Source organism: Phocoena phocoena, chromosome 12 (assembly GCF_963924675.1).
Source record: "Phocoena phocoena chromosome 12, mPhoPho1.1, whole genome shotgun sequence".
NCBI classification, from domain to species: domain Eukaryota; kingdom Metazoa; phylum Chordata; class Mammalia; order Artiodactyla; family Phocoenidae; genus Phocoena; species Phocoena phocoena.
Window position 1 is genome coordinate 79,477,181 of NC_089230.1, and position 21,453 is coordinate 79,498,633.

At 40.6% G+C, this 21,453-nt stretch overlaps 1 protein-coding gene across 1 annotated transcript in view; it reads left to right on the forward strand.

The window, feature by feature from the left end:
* The window catches only part of COL12A1 (collagen type XII alpha 1 chain), a 110,149-nt gene extending 89,960 nt beyond the window's left edge, over nt 1–20,189 (forward strand). The window contains exons 53-65 of the mRNA XM_065889016.1: nt 231–317; nt 1,838–1,891; nt 2,911–3,006; nt 4,207–4,260; nt 4,626–4,679; nt 9,038–9,091; nt 10,414–10,485; nt 13,872–13,907; nt 14,016–14,082; nt 14,601–14,789; nt 15,735–15,803; nt 16,790–16,960; nt 19,199–20,189. Coding sequence (XP_065745088.1) covers nt 231–317; nt 1,838–1,891; nt 2,911–3,006; nt 4,207–4,260; nt 4,626–4,679; nt 9,038–9,091; nt 10,414–10,485; nt 13,872–13,907; nt 14,016–14,082; nt 14,601–14,789; nt 15,735–15,803; nt 16,790–16,960; nt 19,199–19,374 — 1,179 coding nt within the window. The 3' untranslated portion in view covers nt 19,375–20,189. The remainder of the gene's footprint in view (nt 1–230; nt 318–1,837; nt 1,892–2,910; nt 3,007–4,206; nt 4,261–4,625; nt 4,680–9,037; nt 9,092–10,413; nt 10,486–13,871; nt 13,908–14,015; nt 14,083–14,600; nt 14,790–15,734; nt 15,804–16,789; nt 16,961–19,198) is intronic.
* Nucleotides 20,190–21,453: the final 1,264 nt, after the last annotated feature.

Genomic DNA, 21,453 nt, shown 5'->3' on the forward strand with positions numbered 1-21,453 from the left:
TAGTTTTGTAAACGTATTTTTGTTGTGGGAGGTTTCCTAAAGCAAAACATAAAATAAAGACATTAGGATCAAAGCAAGATTCAACATAAGACTGTTTGTAATCATAGCTAAAAATTATTTCTTCAAGTTGGGAAACAGATTCCCTTGTGTATATAAGATTAGTGAGCATGGGGGATGGGAAGCTGTTTTTACCATCAATTCATAGATAAATATTCTTTTCAAACTTTCAGAGAGATGAAGCAAAATGCCCCAGTCTTCCAAATGCTTGCACGTGTACGCAGGACAGCATTGGACCTCCAGGACCACCAGGCCCTGCGGTAAGGAAACAAATAGCTCCTCTAGTTTTTCCTGGTAAATCTTGGGCATGATCACCCTTTGGCCGGTATGTCACGCGTAAGAAGCTCCCAGCCACTGGTGTGTTCTAGGGCAGAACAAGCTGCATTGTACACCATTCTTGTAGCATCTTTTGAGATCTGAAGTGGAGTAGATCAAGAAGAAAATTTGAACACATCTGAACACATTTCTCTAGCCACACAAGAATGAATGATATCGGCTAGCATTCAAGAGCTTTTCTCTTAAAGATGTGAATCTGGGTTTCTCTCTGTGATCACTTGAGTTTGAAAATTCCTTTGTTTCCTGAGGCTTCTCGTACGTATGTTATGGAGCCATGGTTGAGAGGCTGGCCCAACCACAACTTGTTTAGAACCTAGCATATGTGTACGTTATTAGCAAACATATCAGAGAATAACATAGAGGATAATATACATATGTGATGATATCATAAACTCTGGGTGAAAGTGTTGGTGTTAGGAATAACTTGAGTGGGAAGACTGACCAGGTCTATTCATGGGTGGAGGGGAGACCGAGAAAATGCAATGCAAAACCTTGAAGAGTACACTCATGTGTCTCATTAATCAATGTGGACTCCCCGATTTAGTCAATCTAACATCTGACCTGGGCTGGTTTTTCAGAATGGAAGTGATACCTTTAAGCTCTATGGAACTCTTTTAAGAAAATGGTTAATTAACATACGAACAGTTCAGAGAGCCTCAGAACACCAGATTTTACTATACATGGGTCATAGCAAATAATGTAAATTGATTTTAAGTTAATTACAAACTAGCTCCGCATATACGGAATCAAAATGTCTCTGGAATTACCAGTGGTCCTGATGATTTTGTAAACATATTTTTGTGATGTGAGTTTTCCTAAAGCAAAACATAAAGATATTAAAGAGCAAAGCAAGATTCAACATAAGACTATTTGCAATTAACAGTGACTTACCTGATTTATATTTGTAATCATAAAATTATATGCTGGATGTGACTCAGATGTTCTTGAGAAGTAGGGATTTTTTTCCCTCTAATTGTATGATAACGTTGTTGGATCTCACTATCATGTTTATTTCGTCTTTGTTCAGTGGTCTCTGAATTCCTGTTTGTTCTGAGATTTTGAGAGTTCTTCTTTTTGCATATTATTGTCCCTGAAGAATGCATTCATATAATTCCAAAACAGATTTTTCTCCTTAAAAATACTTAACTATAGTATTTAAGTAATGCTTGTTTTTTTCCCAGTAAACCTCAAATTCTCAAATAAACTTCAAAATTTGCTAACAATTAAGAAAAGTTCAGAACGTAAAAATGAGATCCTTAGAATGTACAAAGTTTCAAAATTCTCTTTCCCCACACATTTGTAGGATATAAAGTATTTACTTCCATATTTTATAAATAACTGTATTGTCTGGAGAATGCACTGCTTCTCGAAGCAATTTTTATATATCAACTTCTTCCTACTTCCCTGTGTTCACTCTAAAATGTACTCTTACTATGTATTTTAGGGAGGACCTGGTGCTAAAGGTCCCAGAGGTGAAAGAGGTATCAGTGGGGCAATTGTAAGTATATTTTAGAGTGCATTTTTATTTTCACCTGCATGTTAAAGTCTGGTTATTCAAATTTCTACAACTTGAGCAAATTGATTCAAGTTTAGTGTGCCTTAGGCAATAATTATCTCTGTCTTTTCTCTGGGTGTCAAAATGATGGATTAGGCTAGCCAGATAAAGAATGTACCGGGCATCTCACTGATGTAGGAATCGCACATGGGAAATCTGCAGAAGCACCTAAGGGCTCTGCTGTCACATGGGGAAGCAGAGGGGGTGACCTGGCCATCAGTTGGAAGACCCCACAGGGAGCAGGGTCCTGCTGGGGACGACGGTTCACCTGTCTCAGAGAAATAGCTGAGCAGCCACATGTGTGTTCATGGCAGGTCACCAGCCCCTTCTACCGGTTCCATACTGGTCTCCATAAGACAACTGAAGCTTCTTAGGGGAATATATTATGAAGATGATGTGTAGTTTTTGTCATACTATCACTAATGATAAGCTAACCCAGTTAGGAAAGTGAGGCTGGGGTGCTGACTGATCCAGGTCCGTCTGACTCCAAGTTTGTGCCTTTTCCACCTAGACACACTGCAAAGAAGCTCCAGCATAGCGTGAACGTATCTGCTCTTTCCTTGCTTGACTTCTACATACGTTAGTCCCGGAAATAAGCCCAGGTCTAAGAGAAATCAGGGCGAGCTTAAAAGAAATCAAATCCAGTGAATTTTGAGCTTTGATCTCTGAATGAATCTAGGACTATAAATATATGAATATATTATATTCAATGTGTTTCTTTTAGAAACCTACTTTTAATAGGAATTTTGGAAATATAAGTGCTCTTGTGAATTTATTGGACTTTCCAGTTGTTCTTTTAATGAGTAGCAAAGGGAAGAAAGGAATGGCATTACATGTTTTTATAGATGGACAGATTTGTACAATGTTTGCAAAGATTATATGATTGGTGTCTTAGAGTTATGAAGACAGGCACTGGAAGGGCATTCCATGACTTTGTGCTTGTTTCTCTCCCGTGTATTTAGGGCCCCCCTGGTCCTCGTGGAGATACAGGTCCTCCCGGTCCCCAGGGTCCGCCAGGCCCCCAGGGACCCAACGGCCTCTCTATTCCAGGAGAACAGGTAAGCACAAAGCTTTCTGTATGGAATGAGGGTGGTGGATTAACGTTGAGTTTAACTGGAACATTTTTTTATTCTATTTCGCCAAACTCAAATGTTTTCTCAGAGAACTCAACAAATTTTGGTCATTGAGATGACTTCCTATGACTGTAATTTCAGATATGTGAATACTGTATGTAATAATACGTAACTGTGTAGGAAAAATTGTTGCTAATTATTTGACCTTTAAAAACATTTTTTACTAAGTAATGTAAATATCCTTCAACATCCTGAAAGCTTTGATAATGCTTTGAGTCTGTGGCAGCCCCGGGGTCCTTTTCTAATGTTTATGACTTCAAGGCAAGCTTGCTTTATTTATCTACATCATTACTTCTATAAAAATTTTTAATAAAATGTTTACCTTTTGTTCCAAATGCTAATCTGAACTTACAAAGAGGTGTTTTATCTTTAAAGGCTCATATTTTATTTAACTACTTTTCCCCATACTTTAAAACATACAGTAAATGAATAAGAATACAGATAATTTCATAGTTTTAAGTTTAGTTCTAAACTCCTTTTTAAAGATGCCATAATAGAAGACACATACATCCTTTTGGCATTTAGAGGAAAAACAATCTGTATCAGATATCACTAGAAATGAAACATTTGAAGGGCTAGACCTTTTACACTCAAAAGGGTTAAATGCATCTACTTTCAGCTTCTTATGTCCAAAAGGGAGATTTAGGGGCTTTTACCTTTTCTTATTATTGCTACTAAATGAAGTTTATCAGCTTTAATTAATTCAGATTTGCCTGTGTAACAAGTGTCTTCTAGCATGTAGTTATAAAGACCAAAATTATGTTATAGTGTTTCATTGAATATCTATTAAAATGAGCGCCAAATTAACTATATTAAATAAAAAACAGTTTTCCCTTCAACTTCTATTTCTGTGAAAATCCCTATGTTAAATTAGGTTCTTTCAAAGGAGACATATTCTCCCATGATTATATAAAATTCTCCCATAACATGATAAGTGGAAATTATAACAGCATTTGTAGTTTAAAAAGTGAACATCGGTCCCCCAAATAATTGGTTCACCTCCCATCACAAATATGCTTCACTGGATTTATGAAGTGACAGAGATTTCAGGAATGGCTCACGTCTTTCCTTTTCACTTAATTTCTGTAAAACACCTGAGACCTGTTTTCCCGCTGCTTGCTCCAGGGTCGCCAGGGCATGAAGGGCGATGCTGGAGAGCCGGGACTTCCAGGTCGGACGGTGAGTTGTTCTTCACGCTGCCTCTTCTTTGCTGGTCAAGTGTTATTTGCGTAGCTGCCCTTGTGGTGCCTCAAAAGGTGAGCCACGGTTACGCAGTAAAGCAGAAGCCTGGCCATGTGCTGCGCGTCGTTTCCATTCCGTTGCCTGGTTTTAGGCTTCAAGCTTGTGCTGTTCAGTCAGGTCTGGGCTTGATGACTGAGCGAGCATCTTCCTCTTGGGCTGGCACTGGGCTTGCTTCTGAGTGTCTGTTTCCTTTCAGAGCCCCCTGCATTTTTTCCCCAAACATCTTAGAGAATAACACAAATCCCTTTTCTCACACAAGAAGTTAATCACAGTGTTTCACTTGTTTGTTTCCTTTTGTGTAGGGAACCCCGGGATTACCTGGCCCACCAGGACCAATGGGCCCTCCAGGAGACAGAGTAAGTTTTCTTGGGCAGGCTGTAAAGATGTTGGAAATGATATCACATTGTTGCCTATTAATTAAGAACCCCCCATAATTCAATTTGCGTGGCTGGAGATGCGGAGTTCACACATCTCACGGGAGGCAGAAAAGCTAATATCAGCGGACCAGCCGATACCAGGTCAATCTCAAGGTCTATGAAACAAAATGGTGGGACTTCAAATGAGTTGTCAGAATTTTAATTTTGGAAAAATTTTTTCCTTTATCATATTTGGAAAAACAAGTCCCTAAAAGGAATTTTGGTTCATTGGAGAGAGATTCACGAATCCTAGCAAATTGCTTTGAATCCTAAAATTAACATCTTTGTTATGAAGCATCTCTTACGTAACTCTAAGAACAGTCTTGATTTCCGTGGCACTTTCTATGCAGTCAGGGACATCTTTTCTACACCTTTAGAACTCAGATACCCCCTGTAGGCCTCTGTGATGGAAAGCCGACCGGAACCTAGTAGGGATTTTGCTCATTTGTGGCAGATTTCAGTTTTGCTCTTGACTTATGATGAAATCAGTGCAGGAGACCCAATTTTTTCTAGGACAAGTAAATGAGAAGCACAGTGAACATGGCTTCTGTGCTCTAATCCAATGTTATAGAAAATTTGCTTTCATAGGAGGCGACGAATGCTTTAATAAACTATTTTAGAGTTGCTCGGAACCAAGGCACTAATGACTTTTCAGCACCTTCTGGTCCAGACAACAGTCTGAGAGTTGGGTGGATTCTGACTTACCAAGTTAAAACACAGGACTAGCAGCAGGGTCTCAGAGGGCCAGGGCTATAATAGCTGTCACTAAAGGCATTGATTTGTGACCCTTAACACCTCCCCGACATCGTGGGGCAGGAGAGTTGGGTCAGTCGGATGGAGCAAAGATTTTGCCCAGATAATTCCAGATTTGGATGATTTGCCAGTGAAAGTTATTTGCTCCAATGCCTACTCTTGAGTTTATGAGAGAGTGAGGTCAAAGAGAAAACTGTATTCTCTGGGAGTCTGGGACCCAGTGGTACTTCTATATACATATTCTTCTGACTCTTTTGAGACTGGCACTTCAGGTTTTTGGAATTCTTATTTTACAATAAAGGACAATAGTGAGATTGCAAAGGTGACAAGTCAGTCTATTCAGTTAGTCAACAAAACCAAAAATACCGCAATCAGGAAGTAATGATGCATATTGTTCAATATCCTGTGATAAACCATAATGGGAAAGAATATGAAAGAGAATGTGTGTGTGTGTGTGTGTGTGTGTGTGTGTGTGTGTATAACTGAGTCACTGTGCTATACAGCAGAAATTAAACACAATGTTGTAAACCAACGATAGTCCAATTAAAAAAAAAAAATGATGGGCCGCCTCTCTTGCTGCCGCTGCTACTGAAGCCCTGTTGGGCCCATCATGCAGTGCGGGCTTTGTGCAGACTCGCTGGGTGGCCAGTGCCATCCCATCAACACGTTCCTCCTGAACTGGCAGTCAGGCAGCCACCGCTGCCATCGCTGTGTCCCTGAAAATTGAGGGAGTGGAAAGGACTGCGTTCTTCTAGCTCTAACCTGTGAACCCAGTCCTGGTGACGCCACCCAGGACTCCCGTGTTGAGGCTAAGGAAAGTCTTCAGGAAATCATTTGTCTTTTTCCATCACCTACCACTATAGTTTCCTACTGCTAGTGTTGACAGTAGAAGGCACAGCTGAGGGAACATAAACAGTTTTGGAAAGTTAGACTTTGGGTGCAGGCATCTCCGCTGAAAACTAAAAGAAAGAAAGAAAGTTGAACGCTGTGGTAGAAGAGAAGAGAAGACAGCTCAGGAGAGCAAGCCCAAGGACCATGGTGAGGAAGACATGTTACCAAGGTGGAGGTGGTAGGAACAGCAGGCATGGGTTGCCTTCAGCACAGATGATTTTCAAATGAGGCACAGCTCTGGGGACTGTCCGAAAGTAGCAAGAGAGCCACAGGTGCAGGCATGACACGCAGTATATCTGTGAAAGCAGCCATAGGTCCTCTCAGCCACCCTCCCATGGAGGGAAGCAGCAATAACTGCTACAGTTTTGAAAACGGAGAATAAAAAAAAAAATTACACTACAAAGTGCTACAGATGGCTCAGTGGTAGCCCTTCTGAGGCCATCAGAATAAAATCTGCTTCACCCCAACTTAGATACGTATTTCTTCTAAAAGAAGATGGTTGGTTACACCAAAGTGTCCATCCATGGATGGATGGATTAAAAAATGTGATATATATATATCATGTATATAATGGAATATTACTCTGTCTTAAAGAAGAGGGAAATCCTGTCATTTGCAACGACATGGATGAACCTTGAACTTGGAGGACATGCCAGCTGAAATAAGCCAAGCACAGAAGGATAAATACTGCATGATCTCTCTCAATGTATGGAATCCTTAAAAGGTTGAGCTCATGGAAACAGAGTACAGCGGTGGTTGCCAGGGGCCGGGGAAGAGGGAGAAATGGGGAGATATTAGACAAAGGATACAAAGTTTCATGGAGATTGACATATATACACTATTGATACTATGTATAAAATAGATAACTAATGAGAACTTACCGTATAGCACAGGGAACTCTACTCAGTACTCTGCAGTGACCTAAATGGGAAGGAAATCCAAAAACGAGGGGATATATGTATGCGTGTAGCGGATACACTTTGCTGTACAGTAGAACCTAACACAACATTGTAAAGCAACTACACCCCAATGAAAAATTTTTAAAAAAGGATACAAAGTTTCAGTTATGCAAGATAAGTTCTGGAGATCTAATGTACAGTGTGACGACTATAGTTAATACCATACTGTGTATTTGAAATTTGCTAATAGAGTATATCTTAAATATTCTCCTACCTAAGAAAATGATAACTATGTGAGGTGATACATGTGTTAATTATCTTGATTGCGGTAATCACTTCACAACGTATACATATATCAAAACACCACATGTACGCCATAAATACATACAATTTTTATTTGTCAATTATACCCCAATAAAGCTAGAAAAAAAAGAGAAAATGGTTGATCAGGAAGTTCTTAGGATGACTGAAGGAGGATTATTCAGAGATATGATACTTACCTAAAAAAAGTGAAAAAAAAAGTGTATCTTGTACAGCAGCTGGAGGAAACTTAGATGGTAGAAATGCCATTTGAACTGTCCAAGCAATACTCCGAGCATTTCTGCTTCTTAAGTGGCTCTCGGAAGCAGTGTTGATGTTACGTGAGATGAACTTGTAGTCTGGCCTAGATCTTCCAGAAAACAGTCTGAAATGTTTATAAGTTTCTGGAAAAAAAAATTTTTTTTTGCAGGGGGTGGAATATTTCTAACACAATTTTAAAGAAATAATTTAAACTTCCTATTTTGTAAAATCAATGGGAGTGTGGATACTTAATGGAGGTATTGATCCAAATGTTCTTGATTTGTGCTAGAATCCAAGAATATGCATAAAATTAACACATATTCTCAAAGGAGACAAAAATCTCCTTTGACAGAGGAATGCAGCAACACAAAAAACGACCTGACTCAGAAATCCTTGGCTGGATTTCAGAGGTCTGTACTTGGGATGAATGCTAACTGGGCAGCGAGTGACTCATTCCAGGCAGAGGTCACTTGGCACCACGCAAGCTGCTCAGAGATGCCCGGTGCTTCTGTACAGATCTCTTCTCCCAGTGCGACCCTAACTGGGTCTGGCCTTTCTGTGAGATGAGGAGAGATGGACCGATAAAAAAATTGAGTGAGGATTGAGGATTTCCTTTCTTTTGAGTGGAGGAGTTAAGATAGTTTTGCCTCTTTCTTGGAGGGGAGGAGAGAAATCCCTGAGGAGTGAAGCATCAGTGGCCCTGCCCTGGCTGTCTGGTGTTGCTTAGGAAACAAGGAAGGGGGTTTTCTAACCAGGTGGTTGGCCCCTCCTGCATCTTCTGTGATGCAACACTCCCTTCATCTTACTTTGATCCTTCCTGGGCCAGTTAGTCGACATTGACTTTTTGGTAGAAAGGGCTAGTCTTCCTTTAGACTTCTTTACACTCTTATAAAAGTAAACCTGAGTATCTTCATAAAAGGAATCTGCTTTCTTCGGAGAAGACTGGATTGATTCTTAAAATGATTTCTATTTATATTTATAACTATATAAATGACTGAGTATAGAAATGAATTATTCAATAAAAAGCATAACTTCAATGGAAAACCTTTTTTGGCATATTTGTCTTTATATTGAAAGGTTACCTGCAGTTGGGTTAAATCCCTCACCTGTCACTCTTATCAACCTGTCTAGTGTCTTTCCATTTTACTTGGTCATTATTTCACTAATCTATAATTAATTTCATTTTTACAATAGGGCTTTACTGGAAAAGATGGAGCAATGGGACCTAGGGGCCCCCCTGGGCCACTGGTAAGAATGGAATAGGTGACACTCTTATCTCCCCACCCTAAACCCCTAGCCCCACTTGCTAGGGAAGAGCCTGGTAACCTGACCTTTGAGGCATGTTCCATCTGTGCTGGGGGGCACACCGTCGAGGGAGCTACTTGGTTTTATTCTGCTAAATCAAAATGGGCTAGAGAAAACAGAGGTGTTAAAATAGAGAGTCTTTCTGTTTAATCAAGTTATATTTGAAAAACAACAACAACAAAAATATCCCTAACCAACCAGTTCCTTCCATGCCCACATTAAGTGGTAGGTTTTATGACCTTACTGGTTACTTCCTGTTCTAGAATTTTAAGAGTCCGTAGCCTATGATATTTGAATTTTAAGGACATTAATTACCGAACAGCTTTAAGTCATTCAGAGGAAGTAAGTTTTACCCGAGTAGGTTTTCTAATTAAGATCTGTGGGGAAAATACTGAAGCCAATGATTTTGAAAGAAGCATCTGTATACCTGCATCCAGGTGAGATCACAATTACATTGTTTGAGGTGATGGATGCTCTCCATGGCTTCTGGCTGTATATGAGGACTGGAGAGCATATGTTAAAATAATTTTATTATTTATGTTTAATATAGATGTTCTCAAGTAGAGTTGAAATATATAATAAACTTTGATTTGAAGTATTTACTACAGATATTAAAATTTACATAATTGATGAATAAAGGATTGTTTTACCAAAATCTGATGATTCTATTTTAAGGATATTTTAGCTTTAGACATAATGTATTGATTAGCGATATTATAAATATTTTACTAAAAATGTTGCTAAAATGTCTTAAAGCTGTGCTGAAAGGAACGGGGAGAAATTCTTATGGTTTTGATGGGATAGAGGGTGCTGATATGATAGAAGAGGAGGCACCCTTTATTTGAATGCACCAAAGAAAAAGTGAGTTTCTAGGCTGAGATGCAACTCCCAGGAGACAAGGGGAAACTCTACCACGTGGTGCCCAGTTACCTTCTCAGTATTTTCCCCAGCCAGAGTTCACTCCTGCCTTTTGATGAGTTTTCTGGTTTGGTAATAGAAACAAACTAATAGGAATTGCTTTCTGCAAATTCACTTAGCAGTCAGTTTACTAGGATCACAGTCCGTGAATAGTGAAACTGATTAAACATAGTCCATAAAGATTGAATGGGAATTTTCAAGATTTTTTTCCTCCATGTTATCTTAAAATTTGATTTTGCTCTTCCTTAGTATGTGATTATGTGCTAAAAGCTTTTAAAACCAGCCATGCTTTGTTAGTTTACTTTAGATGAAATTCTTCTTTGATGGTAAGCTTCCCTGTGTTGTAGGGAAGCCCAGGCTCTCCAGGAGTCACAGGACCGAGTGGGAAACCAGGAAAACCCGGAGACCACGGCAGACCAGTAAGTGGACGGCTTGCATACCTAGTCATTCCACTGTGGCCATGAATGAGGAGACTGCAAGGCTGTGGCATATTTATGTTATCTCTGCTGTAATGTGTGTGAAGCATTTGCTGAAGCTATGCTAAATCCATGGATTTAACTTGGTACTAGTTCTAAAAATTTTCTCTCTAAGCTATAACATTCTGGGATGAAAATTGTGGTCATAGGGTTTCTTTAAAAGGAGAATGGGATTATAAGCCAAGACACATATTTCTGCACTGAATAAACACTCAGAGCTGGGTCAGCAAAATCATTCTTTTTGTTTAGGAGCGGTATGCAGCTTAAGATAGAAAAATACATGATGGTGCATGGTGCCTCCATGGGTGCTCTGCAGAAGTTAACCCTTTGTCAGTATCCTGTAGCCACACTGCTGGCTCTTTTCTCTTGTGCTGAGGTTGCTAGAACATTAGTCCCAGAATTAAAAGGATTTATCTCACCCACCATTATACTTTTTTATTTATTTATTTTTTGCGGTACGTGGGCCTCTCACTGTCGTGGCCTCTCCCGTTGCGGAGCACAGGCTCCGGACGCGCAGGCTCAGCGGCCATGGCTCACGGGCCCAGCCGCTCTGCGGCATGTGGGATCTTCCCGGAACGGGGCACGAACCCATGTCCCCTGCATCGGCAGGTGGACTCTCAACCACTGCGCCACCAGGGAAGCCCCATTATACTTTTTTATACTGCCCTGCTCCAATTTACATCCAGTTTAATTATCTTTTCATTAGATGTTTTGATTAAAATAATAGTTGAGATGGTATCATGCATATCTTCTATTTGCAAATCAGCATCTCCAAAACTGAATTCATAGCTTCTAAAATACCCAGAAGTATTTGTAATGACTGTTGGGCTCCATATTCTTCGTTACAAGCTCTTCCTTATTTGTATGTATGAGGAATAAATTTATTTTAAGCAGTTTTTTTTTTGTCTGAATAGAATTCTGAAATATAAAAATTTATCTCAAAGATCAACAAGTCCAATTATTAGTAATGACACATCTATCAGGGCTGTTCTCTGAACAGAACTTCTCTCTTCTGAAGTATTGTCCAAAGTTATATAAACCCAAGCTTAAAAATTTTTTTAATGTCAAACTAACTTAAAATCTTCATGTGGTATGGCCTGCCTTCTATGTTTACATAAAATTAAGCAAGCAGCATAAAGATGAAAGGACTCCTGGTGTACTTCTTACTCTGTGTGTACTCTAGCATATGACTTTATTAGTTTCTTTTCCTCAATGAATCATGACAGAAACTTCACAAGAGCCCTTAAAAGTACATGGAACTTGTTAACCCTTTCAGAATTCTATTTCATTTTACTATGACTGAAAGAGAGTCTACCGTAAGAATATCACTGATGTAATTGATGGCTGAAGTTAGAAACCTGAAAGAAACTTCTACTTCCTTTACTTGAAATGAGAGCTCTAGATACTGGCAACAAAGATGAGTTCTAAATCATACATCCCAGAACAATCTCAGAGTGGCAGTAAATTAAAAAAGAACACATGGGAACAAAGTAGCAGTAAGTGTAAAAAATAATTTCCTGAAATTTACAAAAGGCTCCAAACTAAATAATGTTTCCATAAGAGTCCAGTACTTTTAGCAAAGGGCAAACTCCAGTTTTTCTTATGACTATAATTTGGTAACATTTATTTGGACCTTATCTACCCCCTTTCCCCCCTTTATCTTCCTCATCCTTCTAAGGTAGCAAATTACCTCTCCTTTTCTTCTCTCTTCTATCTTACCTTTAGTTTCTAAAACCAAAACTAGCAGACGGGAGTATAAAGGTCTTAGGAGAGAGCTTAGCTCAGTCACTGTTAGCTTATGTCATTAGCTCTTGGAACCAGTGGTGTCTTCTTGCTAACTTGTAACACCTGATGTTGTGTCGTGGATGTTTCCAGGAACTGCTGATGGAACATTTTTATTCATTTACTCAACACGCATTTGTTTGGTGCCTAAATGTGCCCATCCGTGTTCTAAGGTCTGGGGATATAAACGTAAACAAGACAAAGTCCTTGCCCTCATGGAGATTCTAGTGGAGGATATAGACCCCAAAATGTAAATAAACAATACGGTTTCTGGTGATGATGGGTAGTGATAACAAAGAAAAGAAACACAGAGTAAGGGGTTAGAGGGTAATTGTGGTGGTGGAAGGGGGCTATTTCAGATACAGCAGTCAGGGAGTCTGTCTGAGGAGGTGGAATGAAGCAAGGGAGCAGGAAGTGGGAACAGCATGAACAAAGGCCGAGGGAGGACGAAGGTGGCACGTGGAAGGAACAGCAGAGAGGCCCGGGCACCGGAAGTAAAGGGAGTGAGGGGAGAGGGATGAAAGATGAGGTCAGCTAGCTGGGCACAGGTAAGCATGTGGACCACCCAGCCCATGGTGAGGATCTCTTATCTTATTCTTAGTGTGATGGGAAGCCCTTGGAGCCAAAGGGTGACATGCGCCAATTTTCTTTTTAAAAATATCAGTCTGGCTTCTCTGTGGAGAACAGACTCAAAAGGGGCCAAATGGGTTGCAGGAGGACCAGTTAGGAGGATATTGGAGCCGTTCAGGCAAGAGTCCTGGAGACGGTAAGAGGCAGTTTGGTTTGGGATGTTATCTGACCATCAGATTTGTCAATGGTTTGGGCGTTCCTTTCAGCTGGCAGCCTGGAGATATACTGAAAGACGAAAACTTCTTGCACTAGAAGGAAGACTTTTTCCAAGATCCTCTCATGGCCAGTGAGAGGCCTGACAGAATAGGGACAAATGTTCTGTGGTTGCGTTTGGATGTGGGAACCACCACTTGGATTGAGCCCTTTAATAAGGGAGGCACATGGTTCCTTTCATGCCCAGTGCACAAAAAATCACTGGAAGAAGTTACAGATACATATTTAGTTAGGGAATTGACAGAAAGCTCTTACTAGAACAGGTTCTTATGGGTTCTAACTGAACCAAGATTTACCTCATGCACAACCTGAAGTAACCACCTGAGCTCCCCAGCCATGGGGATGTAAAGGAAAGTAGAATGGTAGCAAGGGCAATTTTACATGTGTTTCAGTTCCAGACCTATATTGTGAATGGCATCATAAAATGTATGCACAGTACCTAACTTCTAAATTGGTGATCATAAAATTCACATCTCAGCACTATACTGGAGGACACGTGCTTCTGAGAGAGGGAGAGACAGGGAGACAGATTAGATTCCTTTTAACAGACAAACAAAATGTGAGTAACATGGATGTAAGTGTGATGTGTCATTGTGCCAATTTGTTAGAAAGCAGACCTTGCCCTCTTTCATCATCCCGTCCATTCATGAGTCATTTTAGACCATGTTTGTCAGTTTCTAATATCTGAAATTCCTATATTTCAGGGTCCATCGGGATTGAAAGGAGAGAAAGGTGATAGAGTATGTATTTCTTAAAATTTGACTACAAATTTATATCGTGTGTTAAACATTGGACTCTGAAACTATGGAAATAATATGCTGATCCTACTTATTGATTTAATTAACTAGGGAGACATTGCTTCCCAGAACATGATGCGAGCAGTTGCAAGACAAGTCTGTGAACAACTGATAAGTGGTAACATTTCTTTTCCTTTTAATGTATGAGTGTGTGTGTTGTTTTTAGTTAATTGCAGGAAAATGCAATTTGTGTCCTAAACTTTCGAAGATAGATGTTTCTATTTCGTTTTCGTGAGCTCTTATTTTTATACATTGTCAGTTTTGTATCCTGTTAGATAAAGCCAATGATATTTTAATGACTATCATTAAGATAAAACAATAAACCAAGGTAAAATAATAGCCTGCTATCCTTACCTTCAGTCTGATACAAAATTGTATTTTTTTTTTTTTTTTTTTTTTTGTGGTACGCGGGCCTCTCACCGTTGTGGCCTCTCCCGTTGCGGAGCACAGGCTCCGGACGTGCAGGCTCAGCGGCCATGGCTCACGGGCCCAGCCGCTCCGCGGCACGTGGGATCTTCCCAGACCGGGGCACGAACCCGTGTCCCCTGCATCGGCAGGCGGACTCTCAACCACTGCGCCACCAGGGAAGCCCCCTTATTGGGTTTCTTACTAATAAGTCTTATTTATTTTTTTTAGGTCAGATGAGCAGATTCAATCAGATGCTGAATCAGATTCCAAACGACTACCACTCTAGTCGCAACCAACCAGGCCCGCCGGGTCCTCCAGGGCCCCCTGGCAGCGCGGGAGCCAGAGGGGAACCAGGGCCTGGGGGGCGGCCAGGCTTCCCGGGCACACCAGGGATGCAGGGACCCCCGGGTGAACGAGGTAGGCATTCCTGACTGCTGCATAGGGATAAAGGTAGGAATCTGCAAGTGTAGGAGCTGGGTCCGGTTGAAAAGCATGTAGAAGACTGGACGTAGCAAACTACACTGGTCTTGTTTGGACAGCCCCAGAAGAGCCGTGCATCCATGAACCTGTCTTTCTCTTTAGGCAGCCGCAGACTGTAGAGATCCCTGTCTTAGAAAACAGGAAGATTTTGTCATGAGAGCTCAGTAAAGACAACGCTATTTTCTGATTGTTGCTGTCGTTAATGGGAAAAACTGTATCCTGGCAAACTGAATCAGGCATAAAATCTTATTGTTTTGACTGGCAAGAGCTGGGCAGCAACTGAATGCAAGCAGCCCTAAGATTTTGGATCTAAGTTCTTCTGGTTCCTTTATTCAGGGCCTGGAAACTGGTCTTATGTGTTCATGTGGCTTTAATTTCATGATAGATAAGTATAACTGAAGGAAAAGAAGAAAAACAGGATTATGTGATTCCAGATGTTTCAGGATGCTGGGTACTCTTGTCAAAGTGATGGCTAACATTCTGTGGAAAACGTAGATATGTCTATAATTCTGATTATTCAGATGCAGTACTGATAGGGCTACTAAAGATAAGATACCTTTAAGACGTCTTCAGTGAGTTGTAACTATTTATTCAAGATTTCTGTTCTTAATTACAGCTTCTAAAATAATATATTAGATGTGTTTGTTTTCTTCAAGTAATTTTTCCCCTGACTTGTAGCCAGATCTGTTTCTTGGCCATGAATCTGGAATTACACAAATGTCTAGAAAGAATTTGGCTTAAAGCGTGGACTTCTGTGAAAAATTGGGTTCTGCTTTCACTACGGGAAATGAATTACTTGAATCAAGTACTGTCAGTTCCGATGAAGGCTACATATTTCCAGATCATTTTCCCTCTGTGTTTTCCCATTTTGTGCTTGCTTAGGTTTGCCGGGAGAGAAAGGTGAAAGGGGTATTGGATCTCCAGGACCTCGAGGGCTGCCTGGCCCCTCAGGTAGGTTTGCTAATAGATCAAACAAGAGAACATATCATTACCGAGAGAGCATACGACCCCACGAGATGCACAAACTCATCCTGTTAGCTTCAGGCATACTGACCATCACGGAAGATATTTTAGCAAGAAGTCCCACTTGTATAACCTCCTCATTTTTATGTTCTCTTTGTTCAAAAATGTTTCAGTGCGTTCTATTTAAGCGTTTACTCTAACTTTAATATATGAGGGTTTGAGTTTTAGTGACACAGAGGGCTGTTGTTTTCTCTTTATGGGATTCCTGTTTGTTTTGTTTGGCCTCATAGCCTTTAAGGATGCTGTCATTTCCTGTTCCTTCTGGTATTCTTTAAGAGGTCGCTAGTAGACTGAGGAAATATACTCTCATTAGAAATCCTGACACGTTACAAGATTTCATTCACAGTTTCTTTATTGATGTTTTGGAAGGAAATAATAGTTGTTCTGTGCATTTTGTTTACTAGATTGAAAATGAATTTTTTTCTTCGTTATAAGGTCCGTGAGACCCTTGCAACCATGGTCAGTCCTGGAGGTTAAATCTTTACATTTATGTTAACCATGAGTAAGTGTCACTTGATCCAGAAATAGCACTGCTTCACATAGTCTAGAGGTGGAGCAGGCAACCCGAATGTCTGCCTTGGCTACCACAGCCATTTCCTGCAGCGAGTCTTACCTCTAAGACAGTGGGAGCAAACCAGAGAACTCACTGATATCTTTAGTTTGGCTCAATTCTTGCTAAGTCAGTTTTCTTTGAATAAAATCATTAACATAGTTGGATTTTTGGCATTAATTCTTGAATCACTGGTAAGAAAGTTCTACACTGGGTCATACTGGTGATTCCTTAAGGAAATATTTTCTTACCATACACTAGTGAATCGTCTAGTCTTGAAGTAGTGGAGGTGCCAAAGTATTGTTGACTGCCTCAGGAGATATGTTTGACAAGAGGGGAAATATTTCTTTTAAACCCATAATAGGTCCACAAGGAGAATCCAGAACGGGTCCACCAGGGTCCACAGGTTCAAGAGGTCCTCCAGGTCCCCCTGGTCGTCCTGGAAACTCAGGTATCCGAGGCCCCCCAGGTCCTCCTGGATACTGTGACTCTTCCCAGTGTGCCAGCATCCCATACAATGGACAAGGCTATCCAGGTATGTTGTTGCCATTATAGGGACCCAAACTCACCTGAATTAAAAAACCTTTATGGAAATGAAGTTCCCTAGGACGGAAGGAAAGTTGATTTGAGGATTTCTTGAAGATGTCAACTCTTTCAGTTGTATGTTTTGTTATCCTCTCTCAAAAGAATTAATGTTAATTTTATAACATTATTTCACTGTTAGGAGTTGAATAATTATCTTCTCCTCCTTTCTATACTTCTGCACTTACCAGATCACATCATAAACCTCTCTTTATTTCTCTTGGGAGTTCAAAGAATGCTACCAATTGACTGTTTTTTTTGTTTGTTTTTTTTTTTTTTTAACCCTAAAGGCTGGGAAGAGGGATTTGTTGAATACAGGAATATATCTAAAAAACTGTTTTGAGACTCTAATGTGTAGGCAGACTATTTGATAACATGGTGCAGACAACTGAAAATATTTCACTATTTCACATTGTCCATGGAATTAATATTTATAAACTCTGGGACTTAATGTTTTTAGAGTCAGTCCTGAAATTCTAGTACTCGACAATTACAGGAGGCAGGAGTCTCTTAAGCCTGACTTTGGGGACTGTTGGGATGAAGGAGATATGCTGATCTGACAATAAATATATTAATGCTGTGGGCAGCGGGCAGCGGTGATCTTTTCATCAGCACACCCTCGAGCATCTTGCAAGTTTTAAAAATGATCCTGCTGTTTGATATGGTTGGCTACTAGCAAGTAGTGCATGAGTAGTTGAATATCTAAATATCTATATATCTATATATTTACGTGCATCCTTACCTATGACCAGAAGTAATCATGAATTGTAAATTTCTCAAGCAACCCACTCCCACAATTACAATTTCCCTCTTTATGAAAGAAATTTAAATTACCTCTGCCTTCTGGTATGTGTGAATAACTTGAAATATATGGATATATACATATCTACTTTAACCATTACATACTTAGATGAATGTGTATAGATGTTTTTTTTGCATAGTAATTCAACTTTTAAAAACTATCATCTTTGACCTGTTTCAGGTTCCGGCTAACACATTTTCTAAGTCGCCAGCGCTGCTTACAGTTTGAATACATGAAAATCCTGTTTCTGAGATGTTTGCGCACGTGCTTATTAGGAAATGAGTCTGTATGGAAATCTCACCACCGATATGGTTAATGAACTGGGTGGACATCATAACGGAGGGTGGAGACTCTTTATACTAACTTGAATGAGACAAAAGCAGTGGTGTTAGTTTATAAGCCTGATGCATTTCAGTAATAATGTAGAAAAATATTATTTAAAAGAAAACGTTCACACACACAGCTCACGAGGAGCCTCAGCTTTGAAAGAGGCGCATAATAAAACTACTAACCGCAGAGATGATGCCATTTTGAGAAAAACAATTAACCTGGTTAAAGAGAAATACCTTATGTAAATAATAAACTAATGATGGCTTGTAAATGATTTGTATGTGATCCTGTCCACTAAAATCACTTAACAGTCCTGTACAATCAGCTTCTGCCTGCTGCTTGCTCTCTGCCGGAATAACACCAAATAGAATCTCATCTCTTGCTTGTTAGCGATGTGTCTGATTCAGGGCATGTGTCTTACTATGATTACCTTTTGTACGTGTACTTTCATTTGGATTTTGTGATCGCAATTTTCAAACCAAAGTTTGAGAGTCACTTCTTCTCTTCCTGTTTCGCTGTAGTCACTGGAGGTCCTCACCCACCAGCTGTAACTCAGGCCGTGGGAGAGACAGCCACAGAACATGTCATGTACTGTATATTACCTGGTGATAGTTGATTTTCACCTCCAGAGTTCAGTTTCTAGGGGCCAGTGTCACTTCCCCATACCTCCTCATCTTTCCAAATGGTTCTCTGAACTGAGGGGTTTGAAGTCATGAACGGTTGCTTGGGGATTTGCAATATCCCACCTAGGTTGGTTTACAGTTCTCCTTGGCCCAGTCTCTGACCCTTCCCAGGTATTTGTGCAATGATTGTACTTACTGCTGGATCTTTGAAGGTTAAAAACAAGTGCCGTTTCATTATTGATCACCAAATTCTCTCTGCAAATGGAAGCAATCAGAACATTGTAATTTATCTATTTATAGTTATGAGATTAAGACTGAAGTGCCATCCCCTCGGGTGATGATTTAGCTTTTGCTGTGTGTGTGTGTGTGTGTGTGTGTGTGTGTGTGTGTGCGCGCCTTCCAAATCATGCCATAACTGTAATGTTGAATCGGACAGAGCCCTACGTGCCCGAGGGCGGGGCCTACCTGCCTGAGCGCGAGCCCTTCATCGTGCCGGTGGAGCCCGAGCGGACGGCGGACGAGTACGAGGACTATGGCGCCGACGAGCCCGCCGAGGAGCGTCCTCCCCATGAGCGCTGGCGGCGCGCCCTGCTCCGCGGCCCCCGGCAGTGAAGCTGACACCGCGCGCGCGCGCGCAGCACGGCCAGGCTGGGGGGAGGTGTTGGGATTCTCATTTACAGGTCAGACGGAGCAGTGCATGTGTTATCTGTCACGTTTCTTCCGGCGTTGCTTCATCCGAGAGTACCCTTTCTGGCTGTAGAGAACCTTGTTCCTGCAGGAAGCCTAGCTCGCTGCACGCAGTCTGTAGAAGTCTTTGCCTTTGCTCTTGAAGCGCTTGCGAAATACTTTGTTCACAAAAGCTGCAGGGAGAGAACGAACGCGCCTTGTGCCTTTAGGTAGCACAGCGGGAAGCCTCAGTGAAACTCTTAGGTTAAGCTGTTAAGTCCTGGAACCCAGAACGACTGTGTATTTCGAGAGGGCAGTTTATCTTTTCCAATGCTTATTTGCAGTTCAATTACATCCCGATCCAAGCAGTTCCCCTCCTAAAACCAAAAAAGAGGGAAAAGTCAACTCTGTTGCAAATATTTATCTTCCTCTTCTATCTTCTGTTATACATTAGGGCATAGTATGCTCTTAGACATCTCCTTTAACAACCACAAACCTTAAGCCATGTAGCTGAAATTATTGTATCAAATGGATACAGTTCCATATTGCCTTAAACCTCCTTGTTTTAGACACGCTAACATTCATACCAAATTGCAGATTATTCTGCAGAGATGGAATTGCATGTTTGTGTTGTACATTTAGTATGAACTTTCTTTTTTCCCAGAACATAATGTTTCTTAGTTATCAAAAGCAGTTGGAAAATGTTTGCAAGACTATGAACATAGAATTGCTGCTTTTATATTTTAACTGCAGATTGTGAATTTCACTGCCTTATATTATTTATTTCTGAAACAAAAGAGGCATTTTTCAATAAAACTACTGAAAATTTGACGTGGTATGTTTTTTCTTTAATGGCCTTTTGGACTGTCCAGGCGGTTGTTAAAACAAACAAGTTCATATCCTTGGATACAGTTACAAATCTTGCTAATATTATTGAATTATGCTAAATAACTTTAGATTTTTAATGATGTGGTGAAGTCATAGAAAGAGGGTAGTGAGAGAGCCTTAAAAAGCCCAGCAGATTCCAAAGGCTTTATTAGGAATGTAGAGGAAGTGTGGGTTGGTGGAAAAACAACTAAGTATCCTAGGAGACCCCAAACAACCAAACAACCTTTAACAAGCCACAAGATTTCATATGCATTCAGTCACTTTCCTATACCATACTTTACCCAATAGCATGTTTAACTGCAAAGAGGATAATCCTTAATGGAAATGTTTACATTTAGTGATACCTTCTTTATTTTTACTTTTATGAACACAATAACATCATTTTAAATATCAAAGAAAACAATAAATGTTTGTTTGAAAGAACTGACATCTATTGAAGAGAGAAATACTGAAAGAACATTTTCCACAGAGCAAAACATCTTGAGTTAAATGCTCCCTGGAGACCGCGATCAAGAGGGTCCCCAAGAAAAAGAGGAAATTCTCTTCCAAGGAGGAGCCTCTCAGCAGTGGACCTGAAGAGGCTGCTGTCAGCAAGAACAGCAGCTCCAAGAAAAAGAAAAAGCTCCGAAAGCTATCCCAGGAAAGTTAGAATGGACATTTCCCTAGTAGGGCATAACTTACTGAGATATTTCCCAGCCCATCCCCTATAGCCCAATAAAAATAAAAACAAATTCACGAGTCAAAAAAAAAAAAAAAAAGGACTAGATAATAGGGCTTCCCTGGTGACGCAGTGGTTGAGAGTCCGCCTGCCGATGCAGGGGACACGGGTTCGTGCCCCGGTCCGGGAAGATCCCACGTGCCGTGGGGCGGCTGGGCCCGTGAGCCATGGCCGCTGAGCCTGCGCGTCCGGAGCCTGTGCTCCGCAACGGGGGAGGCCATGGCAGTGAGAGGCCCACGTACCGAAAAAAAAAAAAGGACTAGATAATAAATGTATTGTGATCAAGAGGTTTCGAGCAGATTGCCAAACTCATAGCATTCAGCTGTAATTTCTGATACGTACATTCTAAAGCTGAAGGAGACCACTGAGATCATCCCAGTCTAATTCTTTGCTTTCTGTTATGAAGAAACAGACTCAGC